Source organism: Salvelinus alpinus, chromosome 5 (genome assembly GCF_045679555.1).
Source record: "Salvelinus alpinus chromosome 5, SLU_Salpinus.1, whole genome shotgun sequence".
NCBI lineage: Eukaryota > Metazoa > Chordata > Actinopteri > Salmoniformes > Salmonidae > Salvelinus > Salvelinus alpinus.
The window spans coordinates 37252487-37273949 of NC_092090.1; the positions used below are offsets into that span (position 1 = coordinate 37252487).

At 45.3% G+C, this 21463-nt stretch overlaps 1 protein-coding gene across 2 annotated transcripts in view; it reads right to left on the reverse strand.

Moving 5' to 3' along the window:
* Positions 1–21463, reverse strand: part of LOC139576041 (zinc finger homeobox protein 3-like) — a 173064-nt gene that overhangs the window by 17360 nt on the left and 134241 nt on the right. The window contains exons 7-9 of one of the 2 annotated variants that reach the window (XM_071401654.1): positions 13262–13369; positions 1915–2051; positions 1098–1298 (exon numbers count right to left, since the gene is read on the reverse strand). In XM_071401654.1, coding sequence (XP_071257755.1) covers positions 1098–1298; positions 1915–2051; positions 13262–13369 — 446 coding nt within the window. Of the gene's footprint in view, positions 1–1097; positions 1299–1914; positions 2055–13261; positions 13370–21463 lie in introns of both variants that reach the window. The other variant, XM_071401653.1, reaches the window with a different exon arrangement.

Sequence of the window (21463 nt, forward strand, 5' to 3'; positions counted from 1 at the left end):
TTTGTATTTTGATAAAGCTTCAAATGTCATCAATTTGGAAGAGAGAAGACTGGAGAGACATGCTCCATTACAAACAGCCAGCCAGGCAGGCAGGGAGAGTAACAGTCATCTCTGGGTTGCAGAGAAGAGACACAGCTAAGGCCTCCGTTGGTCCTTGACCTGATGGGGCCCAGCCAGCCTGCCTACATTGCCTTTTGTGTACAGACATACGCTACATGCGCTAAGCTCACACACGCAGAGCAACAAAAAGGCGGTGCGTATTCCCATGGCCTCTTCATCACTTCCCACAGAGAAAATAAATGACTAAACAGACACAATGGTAAATATAAATGTGGTAAAGGATGTATACTGTACAGGATGGGCTGGGTATTAAAGGCTAGGTGGCAGAGCCATGACATCCTGTGTTGTGCTTTCCTCTCAACGTATTCAGTGTGTTTAAAAAGGCCCATGAAAAAAAGATGTCATGAAGTCCCCATGCAATCCAGTGGCCATGGATTAGGAGGATAACAGTAATCAATGTACACATCTCAGAGGCAGGAGCCTACCTGTATCTTCACAAACAGAAAGACCACAATGCACCAGGAGAAAGGGAAGGAAAACCCAGCAAGAGGATTACGGACTGAACTGTTTAGCTTATAAAACACCATATTTGTATTTGTACAATAGCTGATGTGTGGTGAGCCTTCTGGTATTAAATGGTTGCAGTGCATCCCCCAAGTGGGTGGAAGAGGTGATTTCCCACCCTACTATGTAAAGCTCTTTGAGCACCTACTGTAGGTGGAAAGGCGCTATATAAATGCAATCAATTATTATCATTATTATTACAACAACAGTTGTGTTCACCCTATTTTACAGAGATGGATGTGTGCAGGAGGCTTGGCATTGATATTTTAGGATGGTTTCGTTTAGCTTGAGGGAATGTGCATTCCCTGTTATAATTGAGCTGACTGTTGGTATGTAACAGCATTGCAGGGGCCATGGTTAGATATTTCTAAAGAATACAGTACCTAAGGATGAATGTATACACATACTGTATCCACAGTCCACACAGACACACACACGAACACACCCTAGCACACACAAACACACACACGTACCGTGGCAATGAGCTTTTCCACGCAGTCGGGGGCCACACTGTGGAGGTGTGTGAGGTGGAACTGCAGATGGATCTTGTTGTTCAGCATGTCCTGGCAGAGCGGGCAGCGGAACATGGGCTGGACAGAGTGCTGCGTCATCACGTGCATTCTCAGGCGGTTCAGGTCCGTGTTGCTGAACTTGCAGTAGGGACATTGGTACATCTGGAGGAGAGGAGGAAAGGGGGGAGAGAGGAGGAGAGGGGGGAGAGAGGAGCACAGGGAGGCTAATGAGGTGAGATGGAGAGCTGTAGGTCTGCTTTGTGAGAGAGAGGAGTTGGAATGGGAGGATGAATGGAGGAGTGTTGCCCCCTGTGTCTCTACCAGGCAGGTCCCTCTGATCATGGACCAGTGGGCAATATGGAGAGCAGCAGTCCTGGCACACACTTCAAAGCTCTCTCATCTGTCAAATACTATATTGATTTTACAACTTTTGCACAATTAGCAATGCAACTGCAGCAGGAAAGCAAAACTAATTTTAAGGAGATTTCCAAAAAAACATGCATAATGCAAAAAGGCCCGTCTTTATTCAAATGTCTTTAAGAAAAATGCTTAGAAGTAGATACATCTTTACATTCCTTTTCTCAATTAATGTGTAAGTTTTACTGCTTATAATGAGGGCATGGTAATTGGGGATGGGATAACCTTGAGTTGATTGGCAAGTTCAAATAGTTAGAACAGTGAGTCTTAATATGACCATCCTCTATAATTTAAGAAACCAACTTCTGGAAGTGGTAGCAGGCTGTGTGTTAAAGATAGAGCAGAAGGAGTGGGCTGTTACCTGCTCCGCAGCAACACTCTTCTCAGCCGTCCTGGGACGCTTGGAGGAGAGGGGGCTCCCTGTGGCCCCTGACCGTGAGGAGGGCCTCTTAGAGGGGTTCGGGGAGTCTGTCTGGTCCCTCTCTGACTGGCTGGATCCTGCTGCACGCACGCACACACGCACACGCGCACACACACAAACACACACACACACACACAGGGGCAAAGAAGAGAAGCAGACTCATCAAAGCAAGGTGAAGACTTGGCAGCCAGAGAACAAGTCAATCAATAAGTGTGGATAAAGGGCTTTGAAATGTCTTTCTTCAATGTGATATAACCGCGTTTAATGGGACTTGGGCAGGGAAGCAGTTGATCAGCCAACCCACAGCTCCCCATCCAAACCACCAGTCTGTATACTTCTCCTCCCATGCCAATGCAGCAACACACAGCCAAGGTATTTTGACGGCCTGTCTCTCCCCATGTTGGATCGTTAGGACATCAGACAGTGCCACAGATGGCTAATCAAAACATTAGTTTGCCACATTGTGCAGCTTTAGGTTTCTCTCTACCTCCGATTTGCAGTTTGAAGTGGCGCTGGAGATAAGGGATTCGCCAAACTTGAGACGAGGCAAACATCTCCTCGCACTGCAGCATTAAAGTAAAGAGATCAGTCCTCAGTTCAACTTCAAATGTGACCGTTTTCTTTACTTAGTTTCTCCCAGGTACTCCTTTACAGCTGCTCTTATACAGGTACCCAGCTCTGACTAACAGAGAGGTGTGTATTCATTCACACCTCTTTTTCTATGGTTCCATTTACACAGCTATGATAGAAATAACACCAACTATAAATAGTTGCATAACATTAGCGCAGATTGTTATTGTCTACAATGATAGATAGGTCCCCATTGATACAGTACATCCAATTAGCTAGCAAGAGTGCCTACTATAAGTGAGTGAATCTACTGCCAGACTTTCATCAAGAGGTGTAAACCTCAGCAATTCCCAACTGTATTTTCAATTTCTCCAATTCACACAATTATCAAAACAGACTGTCATGCTAGGCAAGGCCATGTATATTGCTGAGGTGGCTGTGGACTGGTTGAGAAGGGAGCAAGAAATTGGATTTTCACTTTCAAAGCACTCATGACCAATGACCACATAAGCTTGCTCCTCATCAAAATACATTTCAGTTGAAATTGCTACCAAAGAGGGGTGAGGTCCTTGGATTCCTCTGCCAGGAATGAAATAGGAACAGTGACAGAGGAAGGAGAGGTGCAATTTGGCTTGGCAGTTAGAGCTTTAGAAGTTGTGGACCCAATATCCTCTGAAATCCTGCTGGAAACACTGACCTATAGCTTGACCCCGCTTGGGTAAATCCTCCTGCTCTTTGTGCCTACACAGCAAGTGAGTGCCAGTGCAACTCTCGACTTAATTGGAATTTCTGTAACCAGCTAAGCCTCCTCCAGTGGTTTGTGGGTCGGGCCAAGTGGACTGTGACAATGAGAGAGTGGATAGAGAGACTCATTCACACCCCAGCCCCTCAAAACCCAACCATGGGTTCCCCCCTTCACAAACCAACACGGGCACCAGGCTTCACAACCACAACACGCCATTCAGCTCTTAGAAAGAGCAGGAATTTTAAGGAGAAACAAAACTTTTTTCCCAAAACTCCCTTGGGGGGTTCAATAGGGAATTAGCCTACTGATTAGTATCCATATGCACCACAGGATGTACAAGACAGCCATGCTTTGGTACACACAGTGGGCTGAAATGTAAAGAGTGGCTAATTGTCAGGTACCTGCCCATCTCAGGCAGGAATACCACCTCTCTACTGTCACTGCAGGCTCCAGTGTGCTCTGCTCTACTAGCCGGCTGAACGTATCACACAGCTAATCCTTTTAATGCAACCTGCAGCAGCATTAACAATGCAGCCAGCCTCTCCTCGCCTCCCGCTCCCTGTCTCTCTCCGTCTCCACGGAGCCAGGCCCCACAACAAGAAGCTTCTGCTCAGCTAACCAGAGAGGAGAGCACTCCCTGTTAGAAAGCCAAAAGAGAGGGAGGGAGAGAAAGAGAGGGAGGGAGAGAAAGAGAGGGAGGGAGAGAAAGAGAGGGAGGGGGGTAGACAGAGAGAGAGAGAGAAATAAAGCCAAACAAAATGGGAGCGGCAAACAGAAAAGAATCACAGCTGAGTAAAAATACTCAGCTAAGCCGGCGCTCGTAAAGGAGCTAAATCCACACGGAGCCGGTGTGGGGGAGCCAGAGCACCACAGTGCCCCGCCGCCAGCGGAAAGAATTCACTGTGAAACATAAGGAGGTGTCTTGCCGGCCCTTAACAAGGCCATAAAGAGTTAAATTTGGCCTGATTTGTACAGTCCTGGAAGGGCAAATTGAGAACAGGGGGCATTGGGAAAGGGGGCGAGGGGGGGTCAGGTTAAGCAGGGCTGACCACGCTCCTGCTCCAGACATTAAAATGTCAGCTCCAATCAGGCCGGGGGCAGCTGAGCTGATTACCCAGTGGGGGCCCTGCCTTGGCTTTTCTCAGAGCAGCCTGCTAGATCTCCCAGAGACACTGGGATCGGCCAGGGAGGCCCTATTTGGTCCAGTCAGACACAATCCCATTAAACACATCAACCAATAAACAAAGGAAATGTTAAACAAAGGCACCTCCCCATTCCCTGACATTAACCTCTCAGTCATGAACTGTCCTCACCACTTCCTCCTCCACTTCACTACACTTCACTGCCTCTTCACTCACTGCCCCCTGTCCTCACTCCTCCTCTCTCCCTATGTCTCTTTCCTGGCCCACTCACTCTCTGGTGGTAGTCCCCCCCTCGTGTTAAAAGACTATGAGGTAAGCCCTCCTACCAGATCAGGTCCTTGCTGCCTTGCTAAGCGGTTAGTTGTCTCAGAAATCAGACTCTAACGGCTCACTATCAGGGTGGAAATCAGGCCCATAAATGCCCATATGTGGCCAGGCCTTCAGTACAGGGCAAACAGCTGGAGAAGTGGAAGCAGCTGAAGCCTGCTCTGCTCTGACAGAGGCAGCGTTACTGGACAACAGTCTTCAATGAGGCTGATATGATCAATCAGGCCAGAGTAATGGACAACATAATGCATGGGCTATGGAGTCCCGAGGCCAACACACTTAATACCTATATTAAACAATACACAAGAAGCCCTCAAACAACAACCACCAGCTGCCTGGGTCTACCAGTGTATAATGTATGTGGGTGTACATGTACAGTGTGTTTGAGTGTGTGTGTCTGCGTGTGCGTGTGCGTGTGTGTGTGTGTGTGTGTGTGTGTGTGTGTGTGTGTGTGTGTGTGTGTGTGTGTGTGTGTGTGTGTGTGTGTGTGTGTGTGTGTGTGTGTGAGAGTGTGTGTGAGTGCGTGCATGCGTGCGTGTGTGTGTGTGAGAGAGAGAGTCAGAGAGCGGGGTGGGAAGGCTTGTTCAGGGTACAGCCTTACCTCGTCACGGCCTGTTAGGAGTTCATAAATCTGATCAATTGCTCTCTCCTAAGAATCCAAAATCCCACTCCTAACACCAGCCCTGTGACTAAAGTCCAGCTACCGTATCCTGTTTTCGTTGTCAAGTGAAGAGGAAAAAAAGAGAGACCAACACAGAGCGAGCCTGGGAACATACCGGAACGAAAAGGAGGCTGATAAAAACAGAGAGTGAGGGGATTTTAGCAGCGTGTGAGGTCTGAGCGTGGCATGGTTGGGCTGGTATCAGAACATGGCTGAGCATCGGGGCCGACCAGATCCATTAACAGGGGCTAGAAGCAGAACATTGGCTCCTGATGGAAGGGCCTCTGCCTCCTCCAGGACCCACACTGTAATTCATGTGCACTGGGCTCAGCACACAGCCACATTCTGGCTATGAAAGGCAAAATAAAGACATTGGGTTCAGTTGGAGGGAAAGCGTACAGAAAGGTGAACTCTATTGCTCTCTAAAGTCTCACTTCTTTTGGCCTGCCCTTGGGAGGCAATTTGAAGTTAAATATGCCGCATAAAATGGCAATCAAGGATATCAAGTTCCTTAATATTCAAATCTCGCTGTCTCTCCTTGTCAAATTAGCATCGGAGGACATTCTGAGCTGTGCTTTCATATATGGAGTCCCTGTGTGACCTTGTCCTGGAACTGTCTGTGTAGCTCACTTGTGATAAGGTGTGAATCAGTTTGTCATCAGAGGGGCTGGGCTCATCTTTATGGCTTCATCCATACATGTGGATCACTGTGGGGCCTCCCCAGTGACCTCTCTGACTGGGAGGACCCTGTGTGTGACCCTGACCTCTCCTCTCCGCACATTACACACCCGCCTCACATCCAGCCCAAACCAACTCTGACAGATACACAGAGTGGACTTTCATCTGAGAGCACAAAAGGTATAGCAGGAGGGAAAGAACCCTTAAGAGTCAATTAGGTGATTATTAATTCATGGGCCTTTTCCGTAAACCAGGGGCTTTTGTGCTGTCGAGTCCCGTAAGTGAATTGGACTTTGGCACCTTGTCTCACCTCCCTGGGCTGGGCTGCATTACTCAGGCTGCAGCGAGGGGGCTGTCAGCACACAGCCTGGTCTCTGTAGCAATCACAGCCTTGTTGTGCTTTCAAGGGGGGGAAAAGATGGCAGCTGGAGTGAGTGACCGACACAAGCCAGGCTGAATTAACACAACAGGTCTTCTGCCATTGAAATCTTATAGGAATGCAATCACAGCTGCCATTGTGTCATTGATCTGCCTCTACGTCCTTGGGAAGGGATATTCCACGAGTTGGAGCTAACAGGATGGAGAGGAGAGGAAAGGAGAGGAGGGGAAGAAGAAAGGGGGAGAGAATGATTTCCTGTGGCGGGTGTCTGGGTCTGGGATGGTAGGCCTGGTGGTGCCCTCTTCTCTCACCACTGGCTGAAGAAGCCTGACCTTCAGTATGGACACTGTCCCTCAGGAGGCCAGGGAAAAGGATGCATGTGGTCACTAGCTCCTCAGTCTCCTCCCCTCCTACCGACTGGCCCTATCCTGTCTGCAGACCCAGCCCTGCCTCGGAACCCAGAAGCCTCCGGTCGTAAAAACATAAGCCACAGTTTAGGCTCCGATGGAGCCAGGCCATATGGCCCTACTGCCTGATACCCACCACTCTGCCCTAGGCCCAGGCCCAGCCGCTTCCTACCCACAACCACCCCTCTCACAATCCCTTCCCACAATGGCCTGATCATTCAGGGACAGACTCACAGCCATCTACTGTACTGGAACTCCCTCCATTCAGTCTCCTCCTCACCCCCTCCCCACTAACCCTCCACACACTCCACACTTCACAGGGCCAAATTACTGAAGCTCTCTCTCCCCATGTCCCTCTGCTCTTCACTTGCCTCTAGTCCCTCAGCAATTGAACCATTAATATGGAGAAGCAGGTTCAACTCCCCAGTGCTACAAGTCATTCACTTTTAATGCATATGCTAACAATAACTGAATATTATCTCTCTTTTCCCCTCCCCTTTCTGCCGTCTTTTTTAATCTACAGGCCATGTTAGAGCCCTGAGCGACAAAGGGCTATATTCCACTTCACCTCATATTTCTCAGGTAATTACTCTGCATCAATTAATTTCAAATAAAGAAAATTACAACCAAAGCCTCACGCCAAAGCGACTCTATATCGAGGCTCATCATTCCTCAGTATCCTTGGTGGATAACCCTGACTTTTATTAAATGAAAAACCAGCTCCACACTGCATGGGAAAAGAAGAGAGTGGTTTATATAGGCCTACAGGCATGACTGCAACAAGGACACATTTAAAATGAAGAAATTAAAAGGAGATAGTAATTAGTGTCCGCGTTATTAATCTTCAGGCCACTGAGCAGCCGGCTGACATGGCGTTCACCTTTAAAGGACACTCCTCCCCGCCCACCCGGATGGCACAGCAGCAGTAGCAGCAGCAACATGGCTGGCCCATAACACTACAGCAATAAAACTTAAACACTGATCTTTCAGGGAGTTGGCTCACAAACAAGGACAATTTATGGTCTATAATCTTCAAAGACAAAAGGAATTATAATTTGAGGGATGACAAGCACTCAAAGGACATGATATGAATATGTTAAAAAAATAAATCTGCTCTCCTCTGACTTCATGGGATAACAGTTGCACATTATTAGAACTCAAGGGAGACCATTGGTATAATACATTCCTTAGGCTGAACTGTTAAAAAATATGAAAATATGAGATATAAAAAATAATGAGCACTGTCCATTGCTAACCTTACCCTACTGGCCAGCACAGCATTTCTGACAACTCATGAGACTATTACTAAAACTAGAGGTGAAAACTACCACATCCCCATATGTGTACGTTCCAGTGTGAGCCACACACCACTCCCAAGACTAGAGAGCACAGACCATTATATGTTCAGCCTGCAGTATCACTCCTCTGCATCCAGGGGCTGCTAATGTTCACTGCACTGACAGAGACGCATCCATCGTCTAATTTCCCTTCACTCACACACACAGACACACACAAATCTACACATACAAACAAACCCACACATGCATACACACATACATAAACAAGCATGCAAGCACACACACTCACAACCATACACACACTCACAGCACCGGGCTCCTCCACACTCATCAAATCACAGAGATTCATAGGTAAAAGTAAATATTTAAGGGAAAAGAGATGGGACCAATTTGGTTGGGTGCTCTGCCGGTGTCAGAATGCGGATGACCCCACGCTGTAATATCATTTTCCCCTCCCTCGCTCCAGCTCCCATAATTTGAAAGTCAGGAAGGGGGTATGAGAGGAATTATTCATAAACCTCAATTGGAAAAGATTGCAACCCCCCTTCCCTCCCCACACACACACACTGCACCCTTCCCTCCCATTTCTCCATATAGACCACCTCAATACAAACCCTTCCCATACATTTATGTTAAGCATGTCAAATCATATTGTGGCCATTCCTCCTAGCCCTTAAGTGTATTAACAATCCCTCTTTCCTCTTTCTGCCCCCTCCCCTGTCCTCTCCCCTCCTCCTCTACCTTTCTCCTACCTCCATCCCTGTGTATTCACCCCCTGCATTAATACTGTCCTTCTCTAATCTAGGTACAGCTCCCCTTGCCTTCCGGAGCCGAACCCCTCCATTTCACTAATGCTGCCTCAGCTAGGTGAACAAGGCGTGAGTAGAAGGGGAGCAAGGCTCGAGGCTGGCCATTTATAAATATTTCATTGGCCACATTAGAAACGACCCCTGGATAGCTTATTGGGGAAGTTGGCTAAATCGCAGCTTCTGCCAACATTCACTTTATTGTTTAAATAAGTAATGAATTCAATGTACAAACTAAACTTGTGGTTGTATGTCATCCCTCTCTCATGGAAAATAATTACAAAGTCTGGTGTGTGTGTTCACCTGTGTGAGCGGCATATTGTAGAAATATTTCAGCAGGAGAAGACATGCAGAATACACATGCATTTCTAAATGGCTTTAATGAATTTTGAAGCGCTGTGGCACTAAAAAGGGAAAATAAGATTGACAGTAGCTTTAAAAAGGAAGACTCCTTTCTTCTGCCTCCGCTAATGCCGCCTGCCTGATAGTGACTGTCATTTGTAAAGGGAACAACGTCTCCACACCAAGTTCCAATGGTTGCATGACAAGGATGAGACGAAACACTTCAATAGTTCTAATGATGGACCTTAGGAGAGCGGCACACCATCAGACAGTGGGAGACAGAGCACTTTTCAGACAGTCCTTTAAATAACAGGTTAGCTCAGTCCCTCACAGTCTAGTCCAACAAACAGCATCAGTGTGTTGTCTGCCTTCTCAGACATCCTGAGACAATCATCAGCCACAACAAGCATGCCTCTGTTTACCAAATGCATTCTGTGTTCCTCTGCGCTCTTGTTCATACAGGGTTATAGAGGGTCTCTGTATAGACGCTGTGTCCATCAATCATACAAACATAGAGTAGAAAAAGCGACCTTCCATTAAACTAGCGCTCCCGTCTCCTTTCTCAGCTGACAACACACCCGTCCCCCCATCCCTTCATCCCTCCATCCCTCCACCTTATCCACCCACCCACCTTTTCACTGACATCAAACAGAAACCCAGACCTGGTTTCCTAATGCACACGCTATTTTTAACTAAGCGGTTCTAATAAGCTGCTGGGAAGCTGTACATTTTTCATATGCAAGCCCATCTTTCCTTTGTGAAAACACAGAAACACACTTATTTGGTGATTAGTGACTGACAGAGGGGAGTAAAGGAATTGAATATGCTTGTATCAAATGGCATGCCTTTCATAAAACAGGAATGCTAATGCGAGGACTCTTCCTGAGCACCACAGGTATGAGTGAATTATTAATCGCTTGGCTCATTTTAATGCTTTTTAAAGTGCTATATTTTGATGTGTTAAAATGTACTTTTAGCCATTTTTCAGGCAGGCATGCATATCATTATTTCTCCCATCAAAGAGGAGCGTCACCCTTTCAAAGAGCACAAACAACTAATTTAAAACAAAAGTTAGAATATCAAAGACCTTTTTACAACGATGGGGCTTCATGTGGTGTGATTAACTTTTTTGTAGAACTTTCTTTAAAAAAATGTAGGTATGCAAAAGGTCTGGATTGTTTTCCAGCTTTTAACCTCACCAATGTAAATGAAGACATCAGAACTCTAACCATCCCCCAGATCCAGGGATGGAGCTGGTCTAGTTAAAATGCCATCTCTCACTCTGCCTGCTAGTCTGTGATGTTGGCTTTCATTACCACAACTCTGTCTATTGGATGGGAGGAGATTACAAGAAATCCCCCTACTCGCTTCCATCCTTGTCTGACAACATGAAACAAATAGCTAGATCAAAACTAATTACTGATAATACTTATTCCCTTTTCTACTTCATAACAGTAAAAACTCAAAGTATAAAAAGGACCTTCCATTAACCCAGTGCTGACAAGCAGGATTCAACCCTGAACATTGTCCAGAGAACCATGCTGGTGCTCCCTGGTGAAATATGTGCGCCAACAGTGTTTGGATGGATATTTACACAGTATCTGTCTCAAAAAGGTGTGTCAACGCTCCCCACACCACACCAAGAACCAATGGGAAAGCACCTCAGGCCTCAACGCTCTATGGGCTCTCTTTTATTAACAAACCTAACACAATGGTAAACCTAAGCACAGGCGGTAGCGCTATAGGTTCAGGGGTGTATCAGAACTATTTTTGCTATTTTCACTATCACAATTATAGGCTTACTTGCTGGCGTTGGTGCGAAAGGGCTGGGTTTTGATGAATAAACATTCAGAACCAATCAGGCCAATCAGAACGTGCTCCATGGTGAAATATGTGGTTGCTTCAAGTTTTGTATTTACAGCCTTTTATGTATTGCCTTGGAATCAACTCCAATTCCAATGCTAGTCCATTATAGTTTATTAAATGGCTTACAGAAATGAAATAACAAAATGTAGACCTAACTTTGCTAAATACGTTAACTTGAACCCATTTGCAGTCCACATTGTTTTAAGTAATTGCATGTCTTCAATAGCATTCACACTGATATAGGAGCTTGGCCTACTGTACATTACATTATGGCTGAGCATGGACATGCCAAACATTGTCAATAAGCAAGATTACATTCATTATTGATAAGGCCTAAAAGAGAACAAACAATTCTAATCAAATGCTAAACAAAACAACAAACTTGTTTTAAATAGGCTATGCCACACTTACAGGCACCATCATTTCTCCCCGCGGGCATATAATATTAAAACAACACAGAAAATGGAGGGTTTTATGCACATCCAAAACAGGACCTGCATGGCTAAAATAATGTGGGCCTGCCTACAATGCATAGATAAAAAGTGAATGTCAGCTCACTGTTTTACTCCTCTCAAACTTTATATTTCAGTAAAGATTTGGTGGATTAAGATTTATTTCTCAGGAGACAAACCCTTTATCTGCAGTCTTGACTACTTCGCAATTGCATAGGGCAGGACAAAAAAAGAAAGAAAAAACGGAATGTTTTTTATGTTTCTAAAGGCCCCAAAAGCACATGAGGCTACTCTTGTTCCATGTGCTTATGGGCAGTGTGCATCACGGCTGGATTGGCTGTGTTTCCACTGTCAAAGTTCATGCCATAAGCAACTGCGTTACCATCTTTTGGTTGGTCTTAAATATCCCTACCGGCGCTGAAATTACAACTTTGGATCATGTTTTTAAGGACACGCCTCAAATATTTCCACCCTGCCCATCTGAGCCCAAGCGAACTGATATAAGAAAGGTAAATTGCCGAACCTGGTGTTAGGGCTGAAAAACAAAAAACAACGGCAGTCGAAAATAGAGCCCTATATAGTTTACTGCTATTACTAATGACTATTACTGTAACTATTACTAGATTGTTACCTAACTATTATTACTATAACTTCTAACTAATTCTACCAAGGAAGTTTAGAATATTCCTGGTCTAGGAATGCTGTGATTGGATATCCAGGCCAGACCCCCAACAGGGCTTGACACAAACCCTAGCTATGCCATGACGTGAACATATGGCCAGGTAGGCCAAGCAGTGGGGGGCAGTCACAAACACTTCCTGTCTGTGAACCTCATCCTCACACTCATACACCCACACACGTTCAGCCTGGACCTGCTGACCTCAACTAGCAGCAGAAACCAGCTAAACCATTTCTAATGCACGCTGATGTAAACCAATCACATTAAAAGTTGATAGGATTCACCCTAAAACCTACAACAACAAACAATCATGGACTCTCACCAAAACACAGGCCTTTAATCTGCAGGTAAAAGTAGGCCTCAGGTTAGAATAGGCCCGAACACTAATGTCTCGCCTCAGCTCAAGCCCCACCTCTCCATGGAACTCAACACCTGCACCTGGCATCAGAAAGCCCATGGAGAGAAATATCCCTATCTGATAACATTTAACACAGGTGTGTGTTTCTGTCACACACAATCAGTGCAGTGCAGGCGGGCAGGCAGGCCCGTCATATGGGCACACACACGTGGCTGAGCTTGAATTATGCGCCCAGGCCCCTCTCCATAAAATCCACTGACAACTGACAAAACATGAGTCACCTGACCAGATTAGCTCAATTGACAATTTGGCCTAATTCATCAGATAGGATTTGATGAGAGGAGACCTGTCTCCCTCCTACAGTAAGAAACAGAAAGGCCTCCTTTAAAAAAAAAAAACTACAAACTGATTTGTGGATTTTTAACAGAGCAATATTAAAGGGACTCTGACATTTGTGTAGAATCTCTATAATTATTTGATACAAAAGGCCTTCTGTTGAGAACAAATCAGGTGCAATAGCACATGATCCCTGAGGGCAGTGTTGCCTAAATGTGTGTAGTGTAAATATAGGCCTTACCTGTCCCTTTGGTGAGCTCCTTCTCCCCCCCACCTTCTCTGTCTTTGGTTTGGTCCTCCTGCTCTGTGGTGGTCTCACTGGCAGCCTCCACATCCTCGCTCAGCTCTCCTGAAGGGGGAGGAGAGGATGGGATATGTAAATCAACACGCCATCAGAATTGGTGGAAGCACTTAAAGGGACAGCAGCGGTTTTTTTCTATAGGAGCTTACAACAATTACATTCGCTGACACAGTTAAAAGGTTACCAGACAAAGAGGGAGGGATCTGCTTTCTGTCCTGTGCTGCTTGATCACCATGAGTGCATTTTGCCATTTATTTTCATTAAAACAATAAAATTAGAGAAATAATTTTCATTCATCAAAACAGAGATAGAGGAAATTTATTATATTTTCTCATCTATTTTCTCTGCTGTATCCACACTACTATGAACACATTTAGAAAATAATTACAGTTCATTCGAAAATATAATAATAATAATAATAACCATCATCATTTTTTATACAAGTCCCAAAGTTATAATTCTTAATTTATTCAAGACCATGACACAAATATCTTTATGGCTTCCTCTCTTTAATGTGGACATAAAACTGCAGAAAACCGCACACATGTGGTAGAGACATACACACGTTTTCCAAAGCGGTTTGAAGTATGCAGACAGGAAAAATAATTGTGTGAGGAGTGTGTTTCTAGAGAAAGACCTCTCTCTCGTTCTCTCTCTCTCCCGCTCCCTCTTTCTCTTTCTCTCCTTCTCACTCACTTTCTCTCTCTCCACATGCATTACTGTCCCCAGCTGCAGTCTGCTAGGCTACTTACCAATACAGGGCTCATTTCACCTCTACTTCCTCGCTACTGCGAAATAAAAAAATCATAAATATTTAAAACTTTCAGACCGGCAATTCATTAGATTTTTCTACCAAGTCAAATACAGAAATCCCCTGTAATGACCTTAAAAGCCTCAGCTCAATATATCAGCCCATTTAAAAGCATTGAACTCCAAACAATGGATATCTGATAATGCCATCTGTAAGTAATGCAGAGAGGGAAATATGGCAGAAAACTGATAATAAAAAGGGCATCAATCTTCTTTATTTCTCTCCAGTGCCCCCCGAGCAGCCCCTCGGCCTGTTAAGTTTGTTTAAAAGTAGTGCGACTAGCACGCAACAGCATTGATTTGACAACAGTAAACTGGGCTGCAGTCAATAAGGCCTATCAGTTACTACACAAGTCAGCTAATTCTCAGCAAATGTACTTAAATGTTGTTTTGAAAATGCTTCCACTCTCAGGTCTCTACTCTACAGTCTATTGATATATTGACAATGCTACAACAACAGCCACTGAAATATCCTGTTCACATATTCAGCCCTGCAGTCAACACACATCTGATCTGAGCTCACCACTAGACAAGCCACTACGTACACGACTTTTATGGCCTCATATGATCTACTACAGCACTTACACCCCTATACTGTAGTTACCAACTATGTAACCTGGACCGAAACACAAACCCAAAGCCCCATCAAACTTCACTAGCACAAATAGCCTCTAAAAATGGTTTCTTGGTAGAACATTTTGAATCAAATCAAAGATGTACATTTCACTACCAGCACGGTATGGTATTATCTCTATTCATTCATGACTGGCAATCCGTGAAGTACTTCAAACATTTCAATCTCCTTCAGTTCTCATGGTAAATAGATATTTCCTGTGCTTCCATATTCACATGTAAATCAAAGAGAAATGAAAGCTATACGACGAGAGACACATGATAGCGTGTGTAAAGTGATTACACATTTAGATCAGGCTGAAATTGCGATGATAATGTGCTATTGGAGTTCTGCTATCCTAATCACTGATGCACGAAGACAAACACACTCACTAAAGACAGCAATAATATATAGCTCAATAATAGAATAGAAATGTGTGATTTTCTCACTAACTTAACAAAAGGTTGGATTTAGAGGCCTGAGAAGTGCTTCTTACTGTAAACTGAAGATACCATACAAGCATGCATCATAATTGCAATAACTATAATTATTCCAGTTATGATAATAACTACAGCATTGAGGAGATTGTCATTGACAAAGCTTTAACTCAATAGAAAACACCTTTGTGTCATGAGGCAAGAACAATATCCAGGCGTTCCTGACTGTTTCCCAAAGTAAGAAGCCCCTCTCCTCACAACAGAATGATTGGTGTATAGATTATGTTGTTAGACATTATTGCTAGCAGCAGATGGGGATCCTGTGTATAAATGAAGGTATTTAACAGGGATAACTGGCTCCCAGTAAAAAGCACATTTAAGTGATCCCCAGATCCCACTTGCATAAATACATTTTTTCATTATTTTATTATTGACCATGTTTCTGTTACGTTTCCAAGGCAACCTGCAAGTTCCGTCCAGTGTAGCCCATCCTGTGCTGGCGAAGCGGTCCTAAACCGTTGCCCGGTAAACCAGAGGAGAGCCGCAGCCTAGCTCCAAAATCCCATCTAACTCCAGCCTGCACAAATCCACACAACTCCCGGAGAATTAGAATACCATACAGCCGCACAAGTGCTCAGATTACAAAATAATCCCCAGGTAAATTGTACACCTTTAAAATGGTCTGCATGTCATTCTGAGCTGTCCTACTCTTACAGTGTGTCTAATTCCACACCTCCACACTTTAACGTGCTTTTTCAGGAACATTGCAGTGATCCACAGTCCAGATTTGAACTCTATTCAACGTAACTGAATACAACAGCTGTCACCTCAGCATTCTCCAGATGGATCTCTTGTGGGACATAGCAGAGAGAGCTCCCCCCAGCCTCTGCTGCCTGCCTGCCCCCTCTCGCTCACACTTCTTCATTTTGGTTTTTAATCAAGATGTATGACACTTCCACCACACACCGCACAGTAACCCCCCGTGATGAATGTAGAAATGCAGACATTTAAATCCACGAGCGGCAGTACATCTTTAAGTGGCAAATGACTGTGTCTATTCCTCATCTCATCTCCAACGGTATTACACAATGATTAAAGCCGGATCCAGCCACAATTAATGAAAGGTCACAAGTGGCCTAAGAGTAGGATGCAAATGGAAGAGCCAGTAAAACGGACTCATAGATTAGGACTGGAAATAGACGGGGAGAAACACTCAGAGCTATGGCAATAGGCTATTTCTAACCTCAATCGTTCAAATGTAAAGGACAATAGCCTGGAGGTTGTCGTCTATTGAATTGTCTTCATTAACCCTCCTCATACAGCGATATTAAACTGTTCCGTTAATCTAATCAGGCAAGCTGAATAAGCTTCCGCTGCAGACACAGATTACACCCATAAAAATATCAGCCCTCCACTGCATGTCAACGGAGACAGTCCACAGTCTCTCCATCCTACCAGCTCTCTGTCTGCAGAAGGCATCACAGACACAGCAGCCAGGTGAAATGGTGTGACATGGAGATGAAAAAGACAAACTGAAGCATCTATTTCCCCCTGGCACAAACACACGCTCCCACATACATTTGTGCGCGCACACGCACAACCACAAGCGGCTGCTGCTCTCCTTCCCTCGCTCTCCCTCTGCCTGCCTGTAAGTGCAGGGGCTTAAGCAGACCCATAGGTGTCACCCTATACAAGCCAGGAGAGAGCGAGGTACTCACACACATTAATGGGGGGTGGGTGGATGAGGAGAGAGAGAGAGCAACAGAGACACAGGGAAGGAAAAAGGAGAAAAAAATATGTGGAGATGTACAAAGCAGATGCTCTGCAGGAAGCGGCCGGTGAAGATGAGACGGGGAAGACAGTGCGATAACCTTCAGATGAGGCCGAACAGCCTTCCTTCCCCCAGAAGAACAGTGATTACACTAATACTAATCCCACTGACAGGCACAAACGGACTAATAAATAATGGATGGTAACCACTGCACTTTCCAGTACTCCTTCTGAGTCTGAAATAATGATATATATATATATAGACAGTGTACATAGAAATCAGCCAGTCAAACTCCTCCTCTGTTGCAGCTGAACACATGCTAAACTAACAGCCATTCTATTAACACATAATCCAAACCTACCTGCTGCAAATGGCTCCAGTGCTCCTCACACACAAGTGAATCCCTGCTCATTTTTTGCATGTCTGTCTGTCTCCCTTTCATGCTTAGCGGCAGACTCCTCTGCCTGCCCCTGTCTATCCCGTTCTCCTCTCCCCAGTCTTAGAGTACCAGGAGCGGGGGTTGAGCTGTGCCTCTCCCTCTCCCCAGTCTTAGAGTACCAGGAGCGGGGGTTGAGCTGTGCTAGTCACTGGTGCTCCTCTGTGGTGTGGAGCTGGCTGTGTGTCGGAGCTCTCATTACTCTCATTATGATTATTGAGGCTGTTGTTATCATTTTAACCAGGTGTCACAGCGCTTCAACTGGAAATCAGGGGTGCACTTCCCCCACTTTATCCAGCTCTGGACAGCTTCCTTTTCTTTAACGCCGCGCTGTCGGATAAAAAGCAATCTTATTTCACACCTCACAGACTATCTTTCTCCTCTACCTCTTTCTTTTAAAACCCCCCCTGCTCCCCATCAACCCTTGCACCCCATCCCCATATCAAAGCTGGCCTGACTCCGGACTGGGGGGTGTCAAATGAAAGTGACAGGAGGGTACCATGGGACAATGGGACACAGGCCCCATGCTGGGGGCTTTCATGCATTGTTCGCTCCTCATATCAGCACCTCTCTGCCCCATATGCAAGCCCCCCTCCTCACTCCCTTAAACCACAACACAAGGAAAAACACTTCCACCCCTCCCAAAAAGTATCCTTGCCCCGGCCCAGACCCCTCCTCATGCCCTCCCTGATGAGCTAGCTGTCAGAAAACCACGACTGAGTAAAACACGGCCCACTCCCTAACCAGAGAGTTGAGAGGTTAGAGAGGTATGGGCCATCACTTAGTAATAATAGTCAACCACAACATATGATAGAACCACAGTACCACACAGCAACTACACCGCCATTCAAACAGTCCAACAAACTGCTGATATCAACATAAGATATAAACAAAAAAATATATGAAAGTGATATACAAAATATAAGTGATGAATGCAGAATTTGCTATTAAAAAAATATTCAAATGCGTATTTAATAATATTTCACACTTAGTGGATGTCGACAGGAAACCTCCAAAGTAATTGTAAATACAAGCATAAGATACAAACGGAAATTAAGCAAGTCAAACATGTGGTGAGGATTGGGTGATTCCCCTGCTACCATAAACACAGTGTCTGACTCATGCGCTCTGAGACCTGCGCGTCACACCAACACACTGCACAAGCTGACCAACTGACTGCCCAACACTCCACTAGCCTTGCACACCCCAACACACACCACACACATTCAAAGAGGAGTGTCTTGTATTTCTAATGCTCTTTCAGTCTCTCAAACCCCTCTCTCACACACACATACACACACATACATATACGCTCCTCACATTTAGGAAGGAAAGAAGAGTACCTTGGTTAAAAGGGCCGCGGTGTCTCTCTGGCGGTGTGGGACTGAGTTACGTGCTAGATTCCTGACCTGTCTAAGGGAGGACATGGCATTCTCTCCCCACTGGCCCTGCCGTGACCTCACCATCTAAATGTGAATGAATACTTTGTGTCTCCATGGGGCTGGGGGCAGGGGGGGAGGCGCAGGAGGAGCAGGTGGAGGAGGGGTAAAGGGGGTCCGGGGCTCGGGCAGCTAATAGCTAAAAAACTTTAAACAGCAAGTTAATCACAAACAGCAGGGATAGCTCACACTGCCTTAGAACAATACCAGTGGGCCCCATCCCCTCTCTCTCGCTCCCTCTCTCTCTCTTCCAGCACCCCCCCCCCCCCCCCCGCCATGCCCGGCCAACCCCCCTAAGCCTTCCAAGCAACACTTAATTTGATCCCCCTAGCCTTTCAAAGTCACTGGTCATTTCAGTGGACATTCAGCCCTTATTCAGGTCACCGAGGGTCACGCAGACAAAATAATTTTCTCTGTCCGCAACGGCAGCAGCGTCTAATAGGGGGAAATCTAATTTACACATGCCACCGGAATATCCTGTGATTCTAAATAGACATCACTTTGTTTCAATACCTGATGTGACACCGCATCGCAAACATGACATGTCTAATGCAATGGATGCTCTGCATGTCCAATAAGTAGGGAGCTGTAAAAAGGACATCAATCGTGATGAAATAGCTCCTCTCCCTTCAAAATAGAGCTCACATAAAACCACATATGACTATCTAATTGGGCAGTATACTACACACAGCATATGCCAATTTAAAAAATAGCATGTAATATTTTCCCTAAAGTAATTATCTCATAGGAATTAGTACTAATTAGTAGAATTATTGCTTGTGTTATTGATATTTAGACACATTATATATACATCTGTGGAGAGTGGTGTTCTATTTCTCTTCTCTTTTGTGTTTTCGTGGAGGAGAGGAGGAGAGGAGCGGGGGATGTAGGTTAATGTGCCTGCACAGGGACTGAGCATTCAGGGATCACTCTCTCCAGCTAACCTCTACACACACGTATACAGACAGAATACACACACGCAAACAGCTCTGACCGGCCATTACGCGGTGTCCTGTATGACGGTAGCCTTGCCTATACACACATTATGGACAAAGGAGGATGCAGACTGTGCTTTTCCCTGGCAGGCAATGAGCTAAAAGCCTGGGCAGGAGGCAAAGACATCACCGGACACACTACTGCTCTCAAGTCTCTCATTTCCCATGCCTGGGGGAGATCTGTCCTGCACAAAGACAGCATAGACACAAACACTCTCACTCGACTAACCCCCCACTCTCCCTGTCACCCACCCACCTCACACACACACACACACACACACACACACACACACACACACACACACACACACACACACACACACACACACACACACACACACACACACACACACACACACACACACACACACACACACACACACACACACACACACACACACACACACACACACACACACAGATTAATCTTCCACCCCTTCCTGTCTTTCTTTTAAAATCAACCCTTTTCTTAATGCATCGCCCCTTTTCCGTCATCTCACACCACAATAGCTTTGCCTATTTCTAGACTATTGAAGGGGGCTAGCTAAGCAGGATCCAGAGGGAGGGGGGTTAGGAAAAATGCATCACCGCTGTCATGAAGGGCAATCACATCAACTCTGAAGTATTCACCAGTGGGTCGGAAAATGCGATGGTACAGTTGTGACAGGCGAGTAGCCCCCCCTCATCCTCCCCCTCCCTCTCCCCACTCCCCATCAGGGAGGAAGCATGGCGGGCACTCTGAATATGTATAACCCGGAAAAATTTATTGATTTTTCATTTGGCAAAAAAGGGACATAAAAATCACATAACCCGAAACTGTCACAGCTCTTTTGTTCATAGCTCATCTCTCCCGATGTCTGGCTTTTGCCACAAACTCCCTTTAATTACCAGGTACAGCACAGACACACACACAGCCACACAACACAGACACACAACACAGACACACACACAGCCACACAACACAGACCACTGTGCTTAACAAGACAGCACCTATCTTACAATCACACATTAAATTAAATATAAAATATTAAATATGATCAACACCAAGCTGCTTTTGTTTAATATCTGACAAATAAAGCAGACTGAATGTGAATATACACACTGCAATGTTATATATACACAAATTATATCTGCTGTAGAAATTGAATGCTAACAATATCCTTGATTTAATATACTGTGTGTGAGTATTTTTATATTTAAGTTGATGCTACTTTACATTCACATTCCGTAGCCTAGTTTACTAAGGGGCTTCATTTCAATGTGGAATTATTGAAACAGGCTTCTTCAGTCCCACCGCGCAGCAAGCTGGCAGGTATGTGTGCATACACGCGTCTGTGTGTCCATTACCAGGTACTTATCTGTTTACGCCTCTTTTTAGAACTACCGACCCACCAGTACAGCGGGCCGTCTGAAAAAGATCTCTGCCTGTCAGTTTATCGAATGCTCCATTTGCATATCTTTGTAGTGCATCCATCTGCCTGTGGATCGCTCTGTGGCGGCATCAGCTGAGAAGATCAATGTGGCCATGGTTGGATGTATGTAGCACCCACCTCCATGTGTTAGGAGTCCAGCTCACAGCACACAGCTCCCACATGGCTCAGTCTACACCAGTCCTCCCGGGCTTGCCACGTACATAAACAT